This window comes from Melospiza georgiana, chromosome 13, assembly GCF_028018845.1.
Source record: "Melospiza georgiana isolate bMelGeo1 chromosome 13, bMelGeo1.pri, whole genome shotgun sequence".
Taxonomy (NCBI): Eukaryota; Metazoa; Chordata; class Aves; order Passeriformes; family Passerellidae; genus Melospiza; species Melospiza georgiana.
In genome coordinates, this window is record NC_080442.1 from 5,241,206 (window position 1) to 5,255,056 (window position 13,851).

The 13,851-nt window shown below is 41.0% G+C and overlaps 1 protein-coding gene across 1 annotated transcript; it reads right to left on the bottom strand.

Moving 5' to 3' along the window:
• Positions 1-425: 425 nt before the first annotated feature.
• CRABP1 (cellular retinoic acid binding protein 1) lies at positions 426-13,649 on the bottom strand. The gene is made up of 4 exons (XM_058033838.1): positions 13,517-13,649; positions 12,916-13,094; positions 10,117-10,230; positions 426-757 (listed from the first exon to the last, which is right to left on the bottom strand). The coding sequence occupies exons 1-4, from the start codon at positions 13,584-13,586 to the stop codon at positions 707-709; spliced, it is 414 nt and encodes a 137-aa protein (XP_057889821.1). The 5' UTR covers positions 13,587-13,649; the 3' UTR covers positions 426-706.
• Between the last annotated feature and the right edge of the window lie 202 nt (positions 13,650-13,851).

Below are 13,851 nucleotides of genomic sequence, written 5' to 3' on the forward strand. Positions count from 1 at the left end.
GTGTGATGACAATGAGTATTAGTCATGATCACGGTGTTATTTGTCCTGTAGCAGGAACGGGGAGAGATCTCACCTTGTCTTGTCTGGTTCAGCTTAACCAGCAGTCCCAGCAATCACAGCATACATGAATTATTCCTCAAAAGGGAGGAAGAGAGGACATGAGAGAGAGAGGAGGAAGAAGGAGAGAGGACAGAAAGAAGGAAAGAAGCAGAGCTCTGGGTTCAAGAGAGCAGCCTGCAGCTCTTTGAAAGGCCTTGCCATCCACTTGCTCTCCATCCCTTGGTGTTGCCCTAGGAGGTGCTCCCTGACTGCACAGGACCTGCCACCAGCAGGGGAACTCCACACTGACTTCAGCAGAGGGTAAAAAGTGCATCAGTCCTAACCAAAGCACTGCTGGGTTTTCAATTAAAAACACCCCCAACCAGTTGTGAGTTATGCCCAATACGTTTAATAACCGAGGAAACCATAGCAAGTGACAACTACAAAATACAAAGCAGACATGAAAATTGATGGCATAAAAGTGGAGAGGGATAGTGTCTGAAATGAAAACTGAAAACAAAATACACTTAACAGAGGATCTGGGTTCAGATCTAGCACACACGGTCACATACAACACTGCCTTAGTAACAGCACACACAGATACTCGTTGTACTGGGGGTTTTCACAGTTCTCCACTTCATCCCAGATGACAAGTAAATTGATGCTTTTATTCTCTTACATAAATTCTTGTGCACACAACATCATCAGCACCAAAGGTCTGGAAAAGAAATAAAAATCAATCAAAAGAGATTGAACCAGCAAATATTTAACACCATTTCAAAGTGTTATTTTTACTAAAGTAACTAGTTCTACAGCAGAAATACTTTTTCTTATGTCTTTTGACAGATGAGAGTAAAGACAGAAATCATTTTGAAAGAGGAATGCAATGTAAATGACCTGTTTTTCAAGGCAGGGTGGATTTTGTCAGAATGATAAATGATGCATAAATTCTCTTTTTCTGTAGTTTCTTGGCATGAATTGATAAATAAACATGAGAAAATAAAGTGAATTCGGAATGTACTGTTGTTATATTTAGAAACAGTTGCGGCACTTTGAACTAGAAATGCTGAGGGGGAATTCAGATGGCATGTTCCAAAGGTATTCTTTGATATTTGCAGATATAAATCCAAGCAGGCAAATGAAGTCAGTGGAGGAAAGATGAAGACCAGGAGAATGTACACCTGTAAACACAGTGCTGCTGCAAGCAGCTGACGGCTCCTCCTGGGATACCAACCTCTCTTCCAGGCTGGAGTGTGGGCAGTGTCAATGATAACCTTCCTTCAGACACTGTGCCCTTACCCAGTGAGTTTGTTAGCCATGAGAAGGATCTGGAAAACCCTACAGATTATCAGAACATGTAGGCAGGACAGTGATTGTGGGGCTGTCTGAGAAAGCCACCTGAATCCCAAAGTGTTTGTATGTAATTTCGGGTCTGGCAGGCTAAAATTTGAGCAATGAAGCATGAAGGAGACAATAGGGGCAAGAGTGAGGAAATAGAGACTGCAAAAAGCTTCTTCACATTCAGCTATGCAGACAGAAGGTTTTGAGCTCAGCACTAACAAGGTCTGAGTTGGGATGTCTGGCTGTGGTCACTGCCAAGGTCTCACTGAAAAGTATACATTAGGAACTACCCCAGTGCATTATGAAAATTCAACTGGGCTATTTGTCTTAATGCTTTCTACACCTGTTCTGGCCAATAATTTGAAAAGACTTGGCTTTAAAACTGACTCTGGCTTATACTTTGTTCACTTTGTTGGGGACACAAGTCTGTTAGTATTTTGGAGATACAGACTTTGTTTTTATGCATATCAATATCATATCAGTGCTTAATATATATTTTTAGATTTTACATTAATACACCTGAAAATAAACATTAAAAGATGTGGGTAGTTCTCTAATGTTCACAACACCAGCTGCAAATACCCTTATTATGGCTTCCTTCAACATTTCCAAATTATCCACAAAGGCAAAATTATTTAAGCAGGAGTTTTGCCAGAGAGATGAAGTAAGAGTCAAGACCATCCAGGGCTCGAGGTTTTCTGTGGAGACTGCAAGATCCCTGCAATAGTGATTGTCTTTCACACTCAGGCACTGCTAAGCACAGGGAGCCTTGGGTCCCCTGCTGCTACTTCAACACAAATCATAAACAGTAGTAAAACAATTCCTGTGTAGTGTTCTCCCAGAGCTGGCACAGCCCCAGTGTGAGAGCTGGAGCTGCACAGCCATGCAGCCATGGGTGGGTGGGGATGGATGTCACATCAGTCAATTTAATGAGAAAGGCTGCAGCCAAAACTCATCTAACCTCCCTGACAAATTTATGTCCATTCTTCCAGGCAAGTTAAGGGAGAAACTCCTTCCCCTAAAGCTAAGCAACAGCAGTTATTCTCAGAACAGCTCAGCAGTTCTATTAAGAAGGAGCACTGCAGGGAGGAGTAGATGGAAATAGATGTGATTCATACTGCAAGGAAGCCACTGTGGATCTGAGCTTCTGAAATTGCAGTGCCCAGTTCTAAGAATGTGCTCCTGGGCAGAGCTTGCTCCTAAGACATCAGTGCAGTCTGACTGGCAGCTTCCTCGGGAGATTTACAGGACGGAGTGTGGAAATAAAGACTAAAATTTGTAGAGGAAGAAAAAAGACATAGGACTTTCTGGAAAAGCTCAGTAGTATGGGTGAGTAGCAGCATCACAGAGAGTCACAGCTCAGCATGTTTGTGACACAGGACACAGACTCCTCACTTTGTACTTCCAGCATCCAGCTCCAGCTAGACTTCTGGACTTCCGAAAATTGCAGGCAAAGGACTACATTCAAATTACTGTGGACAAAAATGAAGTGCAGAAAATATGGACATTTTCAGGGAATCCAAATTTTAAAAAATCAGTTGCTACACACAAGGACTCCACAACACACCATTCTCAGAGTCTGTAAAACTAAAACCACTATAATTTAACACAATAATGTCTTTAAATCTGGATTGCAAAGAGATAGAAATAATGCAAAGCACAATTACAACATGTAACCACTGTGCACTTCTCAAACAACCAAGACATCCTTTGCTTGAAGATCCAGCTTAGGTTATGTGGCCTCTGACCTGTTTTAGGAATAAACTGCATTTTTTATCACTTGGATTTCATACCTTATACACATTTAGATTATTAACAACATAATTGAAACACATAAAGGGCTTTATTGTCACAGTAATGTACAGGTTTCAATGTGGACTTTCACAAAAGTGTTTTCCTATCTTATCATGACTCACTATCATTTGTTCATAAAACTCCACTCAGTGTTACTAAAGCAAGCAAGGAGGAATATGTTCAAACTTGCTGCATTCTTTTTCTTGTGGTAACTCACAGAAATGCAGAAATGTCTAATGTACAGCGGGGCCCAAGGTCAGGGGAGGATCCAAATCCAAAGGGTGCTATTCCTCTGTTCTTCACATTTAAATCCTTGTACTCAATGGTAGGATAAAGCAGTTTAGTGGTTTTAATTCTAGACTCAAAAGAAGTGATAGTTTCTGACCCAATAGGCAGACTTTAAAGATTTCCATGACCCAAAGCAGCAGAACTTCCAAATGAAAAGAGAATGAGCAGTCCTGGCTATTTGGTGTTGTAGTTTCATCAGAGCAACTGAAAAAAGTGCAATGGTACCAAATTGTAATTCAGCTGTAACAGGAAGATCCAGGATTTTCAAACACCACCTTCTCATTGGCTTGGAAAGGTCCCACTTATCTCATAAAATGCTACAAGGCAAGGCTTCTATCTAAATCTAAAATGGGATTTTAAATGTGCAATGACTGCAAATTACAGAATTGTTTTCTTCACTTAGCTTGTCATAATCTGTAGCTAAGAGTCCAAAAGCACACTGCAAACAAAGCCCTGCACAGGGGATAATCCAATAAATTGACCTCTCTCAGTTCACTCAAAATCTGATGACCACTGACATCATGAGAGATTAAAAGAGAATTACGGGGCAGTAATATATTTCTGTAGGAGCAAATCTCCTTTTTGAAGGCCTTCTTTATAAATATTTACTGAGGAGGCTTTGTGGTAAGTGGTGACACAGTATAAGGAAGAGTGTCATTGAAACTATCACCTGGGAAAGATCACTTCTGCCACTGTTTGCAAAAATCCCTTTATCTGCTCATGACTGATCAAAATGCAGAGGCAACTTACAAAAGGAAGACAGAATCCATCAGCAAAATGATGGAGAAAAGAAGGTATTACTTAAATGAGTCCTCAGAAAAGGCTTTGTCCATGTGCACACTTCCATGTTATCTAGAATAAAGATATAAATCTTCACAACAAAGGCATGTTGCCTGTTTCCATTCTCCTCCTGACTCCTACAAAATTTTAAGAAAGAGGTTGATCCTTACAAGGCCATAGTCACTGAATGTGCAGCCCCCACTTTCAAACTTGTCTATTAATAGCAAATCACCCAATTCAAAACCTCATGTTCCTCAGGACATCAATTGATAGCACCATGAAAAATGAGGCAGTTTCTCAAGGGGCCTAAATGTCAGTATTTGTGTTTGAGCACTGCTGTATTATACAGTTTCTTCAAAGTTATGCAGCAAATGAAGGACACAGATCTGAGACAATGATATCTCCCAGGTAGAGATGAAAGCCAGGGCACAGAGAACATCTAAGCTACAAGTGATATTACAAAAGGCTGCATTCAGGATCGGGTGCAGCCAAAATGCAAAGGGCTTTGGCTTCTTTTTTTGTTTGGGATGTGATCCAGACAAGGCTGCAGTAATGAGCAGGGGCTATAGATCCCTAAGCCCCCTTGTAAATCTGCTCATGGCAAAGAGTAAATTAAAGCATTAGGCCCATGCAACACACATGCATGCATTATTACAGGCTTCTGAACTTCTGTCAAGGCTGCTCTAATGGAAGAGCAGCCACCCCCTCATTCTGAGCTTGATATGGCTAGACCCTTCTTTTGAGAATTGATTTTCTATAAGATCACTCTCTAAAACTTATAGAAAAGTTAAACACTTAGGTAGTTTGACACAGTTTGATACAAGGCTTAGGCGCATCACACATTCCAGCATTCCGCTGTAAAATCTCATTCCAAATCTGCATTGACCCTGCTCACATACTACATTTAATTTCAGAAGTCAGCAAAATAATTTAAAAAATGTTCACTCGCTCATCTAGGCTCCACAGCTCACTAGTTTTAATCTTGATTTTTCTGAGAGGGAATGTAGACTAGAAACCATGCTTGAACCCCCACCAATGTTCTGATCTTTGACCCTTGCTACAATTGATTCTGAGAACCCCTGTGTGATAGGTGAACTGTGTAAAATGTGCTCAGAGGCTGTTCTTAAAGCCCCTCTTCAGTAACCATCCACTTTAAAACGTTTGTGTGTTACAAATTAAACTTAAATCGATAGAGGCATGAGCAGCTGTGAAAGCAGCAATGCACCTAAGATTTGAATATAAATGCATCTCATTTGAATAGCTGATATTTGTAAGCAGTATCCTTCAACTTTGCAAAGAGCAGATCTTTTGTTCTGCTGACTTACATAAGTGATTGATAGCTCATTAATGTCCCTGACAAAAACACACAGCCACAACAAAAACATTGTGAGCATAATAAAGGGAAGAAAAGGCACTTAATTCCAGGTCATAATTTTCAAACAAATAAAAGAAATATATATTTTTTGTGTTATATTCTGATCTTGATTGCTCAAATGCTAATCCAAGTGTAGTTTATGAATGCAGAGTTGTAAATACAGATATCCTGACTCCATGTATGCATTACAATCCTAAAGCACAATACAATATAAAGATGCAGTCAAGACAAATAAATGTCAACTTCAGTGGGGAACTACCCTTTCCACCCTCCCTTGCTTGCACATTCCATGTAATTCTTATCTACATTATTCAGTAACTTTAAAAGTGCAGCGCTGAAATCCCAGCGAGTGCATCAGATGAGATTAGAATAAACAGCTCTGATAAAAGATGTTGCAATGTTCTAGTCTTAGATCAATGTTCTAGTTTTCAGACCATCTTTTTATAATGCAGAACTCGATCCTCCCCTTCCTTGGCTGAAAGAATTCTTTTTCTAACAGGACTTCAGGCCTACATCTGTCATTGTATGAGGCAAATATTATTTATCTACTAATAAGAGCAATTTTATTCTCCATGCGGCAAGGAGTTAAGGAGAACTGAAGGCAACTGAAGGTAAAGAAAACCTTTGCTAACTAAATAGTGTGTGCTCAGCATCTGTGTACCAGAGAACATGATGTCACTTCCAAGACCATCATTTTACTCCACAGAAATATCTTTGAAGAACAAGGAATTCTTCTGCCAGGATGCAAGAAAGATTGATAACTATAGAGTAATATGGTTTCTATTGTAGCTCTGTGGTAGTCATGGCAATTAAACACTGATTATTTTTTTTTATTGTTATATAGGCTAATAAATGCATTTTATTTAATAATGCTGTGTTGGAGAGAAAAATATAGTCTTACACTAGGAAAATACTATAATCAAATGGATCCCCTAAGCAATGCAGCATTTCAGATCAAAATTATGTGGCAAAGATCCAACATTTATGGAGTCAATACTAACACAGTAAAACTAATTTCTTACCCCCTGCCTGTCACCCCAAGCCTTTCTTCAATTCATGCTTAAGTCTAACACAGTTTACATTCTTTCTTGCAACTTCTTTCAAACTGGGCATGACTTTTCTTGATTTCTTCTGCAACTGCATCTAATAGCGAATAAGGAGTCTCAAGACTTCTTGAAAGAATTTTTTGGATGGAGAAACAGAAGCAGTGCCTTACTGAAGCACATCAGAGAGAGCAAAGGAACAGATAACATTTGTTAGGTAAGCAGGGAGATTTGAGAAGTGTGAAGATGGGAATTGTTAAATATTTGAAGCAATATGGACAGCAAGAGTGAATGAGAATTAATCTCAGGTCCTAAAGACCCCTAAGAAAGCTGTGGGGGTGGGAGAAGAAAGAAATCAATTTAAGTTTCATCTGTAACACCCAAATATTTTAAAGTGGTTGATGACTGACAAAGGGCTTTAAAAGCAGAATACAGAGATCTCTTCTTCTCATTGCAATCTTGGTTTTGAAGTAAGATATAAGTGGGGGTTTGCAGATTCAGATCCAAGGAAATTCGCCAAGCATAAAATAAAATAATCTAATGTCGAATCTTTGTTCACTGGAGTGATGAAAACCCCAAACATTGTGGATGGGCATGAGATCAACAGAGTCTTTTCACTAAGGGCTCTTATTCCTACCTTGTTCCCTTTTACAGCTGCTGAACACACCTCAGCCAATCCCTTCAAATAGTTTAGCTTCTAAAGCCCAATTCTCTGAAGGAATGTTCTGGGGCTTTAAAATGAGGGACCACAGATAAGAAAATGTAGCTTCTCCTCTTCTGTCTCTCTCCAACCAGTAGAACCTTTCGTTGCCTCCCATAAGATTTAATTTTCAGATTTTGTTTTTCCTTTTTTTTTTTTTTTTTTTTTTTTTTTCCAGAAGGGCCATTTCAGCTTCTGCAAAGGACCAGAGGTCTCACACCACCATTACTCTCAAAACCACCTCATTACTGAGTTTTCGGCTGTCAGATCTCGAATGTTAACCCACATATTTAAAAGATCTGTACATTCAGTCCCATCAAATGCCACGAGGGCTTGAAAATGCTTGTCCTGAGGATGAATTATTGTCATAATACTTTATAAAGCAAAGGAGGTAGGAGAAACTGTATATCTTATTGAATAGTAAAAGTGAAGAGAGAATGATCTGGATCACTTGGAAACAAATACCAAATTTTCATAATGGTCACAGTAAAATCACACATTACAAGCAATGAATGTAATTCCAGCTTGCCTGAGACAGGAAGGGGATCAGTCTGGGGAAATGGAAACCAGAAAAGAGTTAACGAAGCCCTTGCAAATAAATCAGGATCATTTTAGATAGGAGTAGGGAGAGGAAATCACTGTACCATCAGGTGTTAGATTGCTAGCAAAACAGTACATGCCATTCGGGTTTTCTTAGTTTAGGAGGGAAATTTGCAAATTGACAGGCTTAAAAAGCACTCAAATAATGATTCAGTGAGAGCTTTCTTTACATTGAAAGACTCGAGGTCTTCCAGTGGTTTAGCTTCACAAACACAAAGTTCTTCTCAGAGGTGGCTTGATTGGTGGTGTTAAGAGAAGTATTTGCAATAACAAATTCTAGGCATATTATTTAGGTTCTTTTATACACAATATGTAATGACTGGAAGTTGAATCTACACATACACAGATTGAAAGAAATATGTATATTCTAATGGCAAGGAAATTAACCAGGAAACCAACTTACTGAAAGTTCTCAGTTCCTATAAAAGAAAATATTTTACTAAGAAGCAAGTTGTTCTAATTTGTCTCCTAATTGGAAAAATAATTAATTCACAAAAGCTCAACAGACTGTATTAAACAAGAAAAAAGGTTAGTTGGCTTTAAATCTTTGAATCCCTCTAGTTTCTTATCCAGGTTCATTGTTCCTCCCCAGCAGGGTAAGTTCACATTGCTGCTAGCAGGAGGCAATTGTATTATGAGCGGCTTTCTTGCTTTGCTCGGAGCAGTGCACTTTATTTAACAGCTGCCTCTTCAGCTTGTTGCTTAAATACTAAACTACAGAAATGTATTGTTAGAAAGCTGGAAAAGTTATAGGAATAACTTTTAGTTAGAGAATATATTTTGTCCACTGCATTTCATCTAAAGATCCAAAGAAGAGATCAAAGTACTTTGCCTCCTAAAGTTTTGTGATAATATAAAGCATTCCAGTGGTTGAGTCAAAAGAAATTATGCAGCATTGGACTATTCATTCATTAGAAACCAGTGTGATTTCACTAACAGCACATGTCCTCATGTGGGTGAACAGTTCCAAGATGTCTGGAATAATATTAACACCTTAGAAGCTTTTTGTTTATACCTGGTTAGGTTTGGGCCCTGTTTTTGTTTCAGATACAATCTTAAAAACAGAATTCCATCTGCTTTAGAGAAACACTTGGGAGGCTGTTTGTTTTTTAAAGTGCAGAGGTTCAGTTAGTGTGATAGTTAAAAAATAAAACCTCCCTGCTTTGATGTTTTCTTACCCACCACTCCAGGAGCCTGTCTTCCATGTCCAAACTGATGAGGCATAACAGTCTAATCAACTATTTATCCAGAATTCACTAGTTAGAACATGTGCAATAAAATGATTCTGAACTCGAGCTGAACTGTGCTGCCGTGTCTTTACTCAGATGCAGATACTGGTAAATTAATCTGGAGTGACTACTGAGGAAAGGTGCAGCAAAGAGAACTCTAACAGAAGTTAGAGTATTAATTAAATTAACAAAGCACAATCTGAATAAACAAACCGTGTGTGACTGAGGGTGGGCACGGCCAGGCGGTTGCAGAGGTGCTGCTCACAATGCCCACGGTCACCCTGCTGCCAGGTGGAAGCTTACACACCACTGGGGGGACACTGGCTGACAGCAAATGTGCAAATCTCTGTATTTCTAAGAAACTCATGAAGGCAATTCTCAATCTGACTTGGAGGTGATCAGGGAAGTGGGGAAGGTGGCAGAGATATGGCAGGCAATGACATTTTTTTCATGAACAGCAGGGATTACAGCATACTAACAACATGCATATCTTTCTTGCTATATGCCATGTGACCATGGATAAAAAGTATTATGCACATGCCTAAAAAGAAGATTCTCCAGAAATGAGGTCAAATGCCTTGATCTCACTTTCACCAGAGAAAATCTGCAATAAATCAAGCAAATTCTTCGATGATGTTGTGAATTTACAGAGCAGAAGTGGCCAACTTGTGATTATTCTACCAGTACTAGCATGGTGAAAGTTTTAACAATCAAATTCAAGTCAGAACATGCATATATATCCATTTGCTTAAAAAAAAATAGAAAAGAAAGGGGAAAAAAGCAATGCATTAATTGTAAAGTAGAGGATTATAACAATGGTAGTCTTCCAGATGGATTTAGGTAAAGAAAAATAATAACTCATACTATGTGGTAACAAAAAAACCCTGATAATACGGTGCATGTATTGAGGGAATTCAAGGTTCTTACCAAAATCAGTTCATCATTAGCTAATTCTCTAGTCCAGTATGTTTTGGGACCTTCTCCCTCAATAAGAGTTTGTTTGCAGTACATCTTGTTTTCATTCTCCCAAGTGGCCAAACTCTGCAGGCAAGAAAACCATTAGGAAATACATTAATTATATTCCCCAGCAGCATGAGACAGAAACAACAATGAGCAGTAGTGAGAATAATCGCTCCAATAAAGGAGCAACACATAGATAGTCAAAGGCAGAGGAAAAAAAGTAATCAGTGGAAAGTGGTGAAATAAAAATTAAGGTATGAAGGGGCATTTTGGAAAGAGGAATATATTAGTAACAAAGTAATTGCAAATGTGTCTTTTCAGTGTGAAGACACTCAGTTTCCATCAAATGCTTGATGTTGGAAAGTGTAATTTAGGAACATGCAAATGTAGCGTCTACATTCCCAATCATCTTTGTAAAGATGATTTGATCTGACATGTTATTTATCACTACAGAGTCCCCTAAGAGTAAAAGCATAAACAATTGTATATATCAAGTTGTAGTCATAAATAATGCAGTATTTGTCACTTACAATATTTCCTGCTCTATGGCACTGTGCCAAGTTAACTGTGTATTAAACATATTGAGCTAACAAACTAGAATAAATCACAGCTAAATTTTAAAAAATGTCAGAATTCAAGTGTTTGTGACATTACTTTTATAAGGTTGTGAGTCTGAGGATTGAAATACCCTTGGGCATTTTTCAAAGCATTTGAATAACAACTATGAAACCACTGAAAAATAAAAGACCCCGAAATGACATGATTTTGTTAAACTTTCACAAACAGGCAAGCCCTGACTGTTGCTTTTCACTTGAGCACTGAACTCCACAGTGCAATGGAACAGCTGTGCAGAAGGATGCCCTGTAATGAATGTTCAAGTAATCACTTTATAACTACACAGGGCAGACATTTATTAGCCTATGATTATATACATGTACACGTGTGCATGTGCATATGTATGCCTAAATTCAAGTTAACACTTCACAGACTTTCCAAGGGAAAACCCCTTTACTTTGATTAAAAATTAGCTGTTTACTTTTTAAATATTTTTCAAAACAATAGATTTTATAAACTAACAAGCCATCTCAAATGGCAGTTATAGAAGCTGTGCCTTGAAGTACAAGCATATATGATGCCGTCTTTGTCTGCACAAACAATGGATCAAGTTAGTTGGCAGCACAAAACCCTCCACCCCATAAAGTATATCAAAATCTATCACCAGTCAGCAGTTTTGCCAGATACTGCAAACTACATTCTGGAGTATAATTTTATTATCTGTCAGTTTCTGCTCTGTGGCCACATCTTGGTTATATACACACAGCAGTACAACTTATTGCTGAGAGTGGACTATAAATAATTTCACAACACATGGAAAAAATTTACTTCTTCACAAAACCCATTTCTTTCAGGTTTTTCCAACTTTCATAGCTTACAGCCTAATTATTGTTTTTCCATCTTCAGCAATAAATCCTTCTCTAGAAAGCGGGTCACGTTTATTGTATATACATTATGTATGAAGACACTTTTGTTGAACAAGATAAATTAACAAAGCCTGCAACATTTCCTGGACAAACTGTTAAATATATGATAACTCATCCTAGAGAGCAAGTGGATGTTCTAAATATTCACTGATTGCCAGAATCTGCTTCTTGTTTCATAAGTTTCTGTTGACACCAATTGCACTGAAAGCAGTAAGTTCTGAATTTTTATTGATAAAGATGGTCTCAAAAGCTGACCCAAGAATTAGGAGAGATCATATTTTGGAAAGTACATTTTTTTACCAACACTGGATACTTTTAAAACTGGATCCTCATTTGAGACTATCTTCTGATAATCTTTATTTGTACTTCTTTTATAAGAGTTTTATGTACACTTATACATACTCCTTTATTATTATCAGAGTAAACTTTCTGACGAAGGCATAACTAACCCATGCCTTCAATAATGGTTTTCAAAGGGCAGCAGTGACCACAGCCCAACTCCCCAAATCTCAGATCCCACATATCTACACCAGCAAGAACCTGGTGTCAGATGCTGCCGACTTAAATCCCCCTCCAGAGCCACAAAAGTGGTTACAGAGGTAGAAGAGCAGCGTCTCACACACAGAATCAAGCCCCAAAAATTCCAGGGAATGCATCTAATGCACTTCTGCTCAAGGAGATGGTGTAACTGTGTCTGGTGTAACACCTGCTGAAAGCCTGTCTTACACTGTTAAAGAGCTATCTATCAGTAAACTGGATATATGCACGTGGCAAGAGTGTGAAAGAGGATTTCAGCCCCAACCAACAGTCTGTAGTCCTGCTTGAGAACTCATCTGATTCAATCTAAGACAAAAGCTATGTCAGATTTGTGCAATAAATCCTGACTCTTGAGGTCTCTCTTGCTCCACCACTTCCCATGTTCGTGTCAGGGACAGAAGCTGGGGAGAGATTTCACTGCAGCTGAGGTCTTCAGGGGAGAGGAAAGCAAAAAGAGAACTAAACTCTGCCAAGCTGGAAACCAGATACCTGAACTCTGCTTTCAGGACCTTTCATGTCCTGCTGCCTTGAGATTTCAGTTTTATCCCAAAAGAGGGACAAGGGAAGTGGTGACCATCAAGAACCTCCAAGAATGCTTCAAGAAGAGGGTGGAGGGCAGCAATGACACTGTCTGGGGAGATGTGTTTGTCCCATCTAAAGAGCGGCAGATGTGTTTGTCCCATCTAAAAAGAACTTGGTAACACACACACCCCCCACACATATGCACATGCCCCAGCTCTCCTCCTACCCTGCACTTCCGTCCATCCACCGTCTCCTCCTCAAAGCTCTCCCCGATTTTGAAGTTGATCTCAGTGGTGCGGACAGTAGTGGAAGTTTTGATGTAGAACTGGTCCCCGTCCTGGCGGATCTCCACATGGGGTTTGGAGGCGGCTGCCACCGCCACTTTCCTGAGCATGGCATTGACACCTGGGCGAAGCGGGGAGGAAACAGCTTGAAGTGGCCAGCGGCGCCCTGGGCTGACCTCGCCCAGCATCACACAGAGCAGGGAGCGGGGCGAGAGCCGGGGCACCGCGCGTAGCCCCCGGCACAGCGGCGGCGCTCGGGCAGGCTCCGCACGGCCGGCGGCACACGCGGGCTCCGGCAGCGATCCCCGCGGCAGAACGCCGGGCCAGCGGCAGCCCGGCACCTCGGGCAGGACCGCCGGTGAGGCGGGGACCGCGCCGTGCCGTGCCTCGACCGCGCCGAGCCACGCTCCGCACCGGCGGGAGCCTCTCCTGCCCGCGGCCGAGGCGCGGAGCTCTCCCGGAGACACCGGGCACCGGAGCGCGGCTGCGGCTGCCGCCCCGCGTCCCCTCCCGCGGACACAGCCCGGCTCCCCCGCCACTCACCCAGCGCCTTGAGCAGCTCGTCGAAATTCTCGCTGCTCTTCATCTTCCAAGTGCCGGCGAAGTTGGGCATGGCGGGTCGGGCGCTGCGGAGGGCGGCGGGGACGCGGCGCTGCTGCTCGCTCTCCGGCTCAGGCACCTTGTGAGTGGGGCGGACCGCGGCGGCAGCGGCAGGGAGAGCCGGGCACACCCACCCGGCCCCCCACCCCTTCCCTCGGGCCAGCATCACACCGCCAGACAGCCGGCCCCCTCCCTGTCATGGCCATCCATCCATCCATCCATCCATCCATCCATCCATCCATCCATCCATCCATCCATCCATCCATCCATCCATCCAT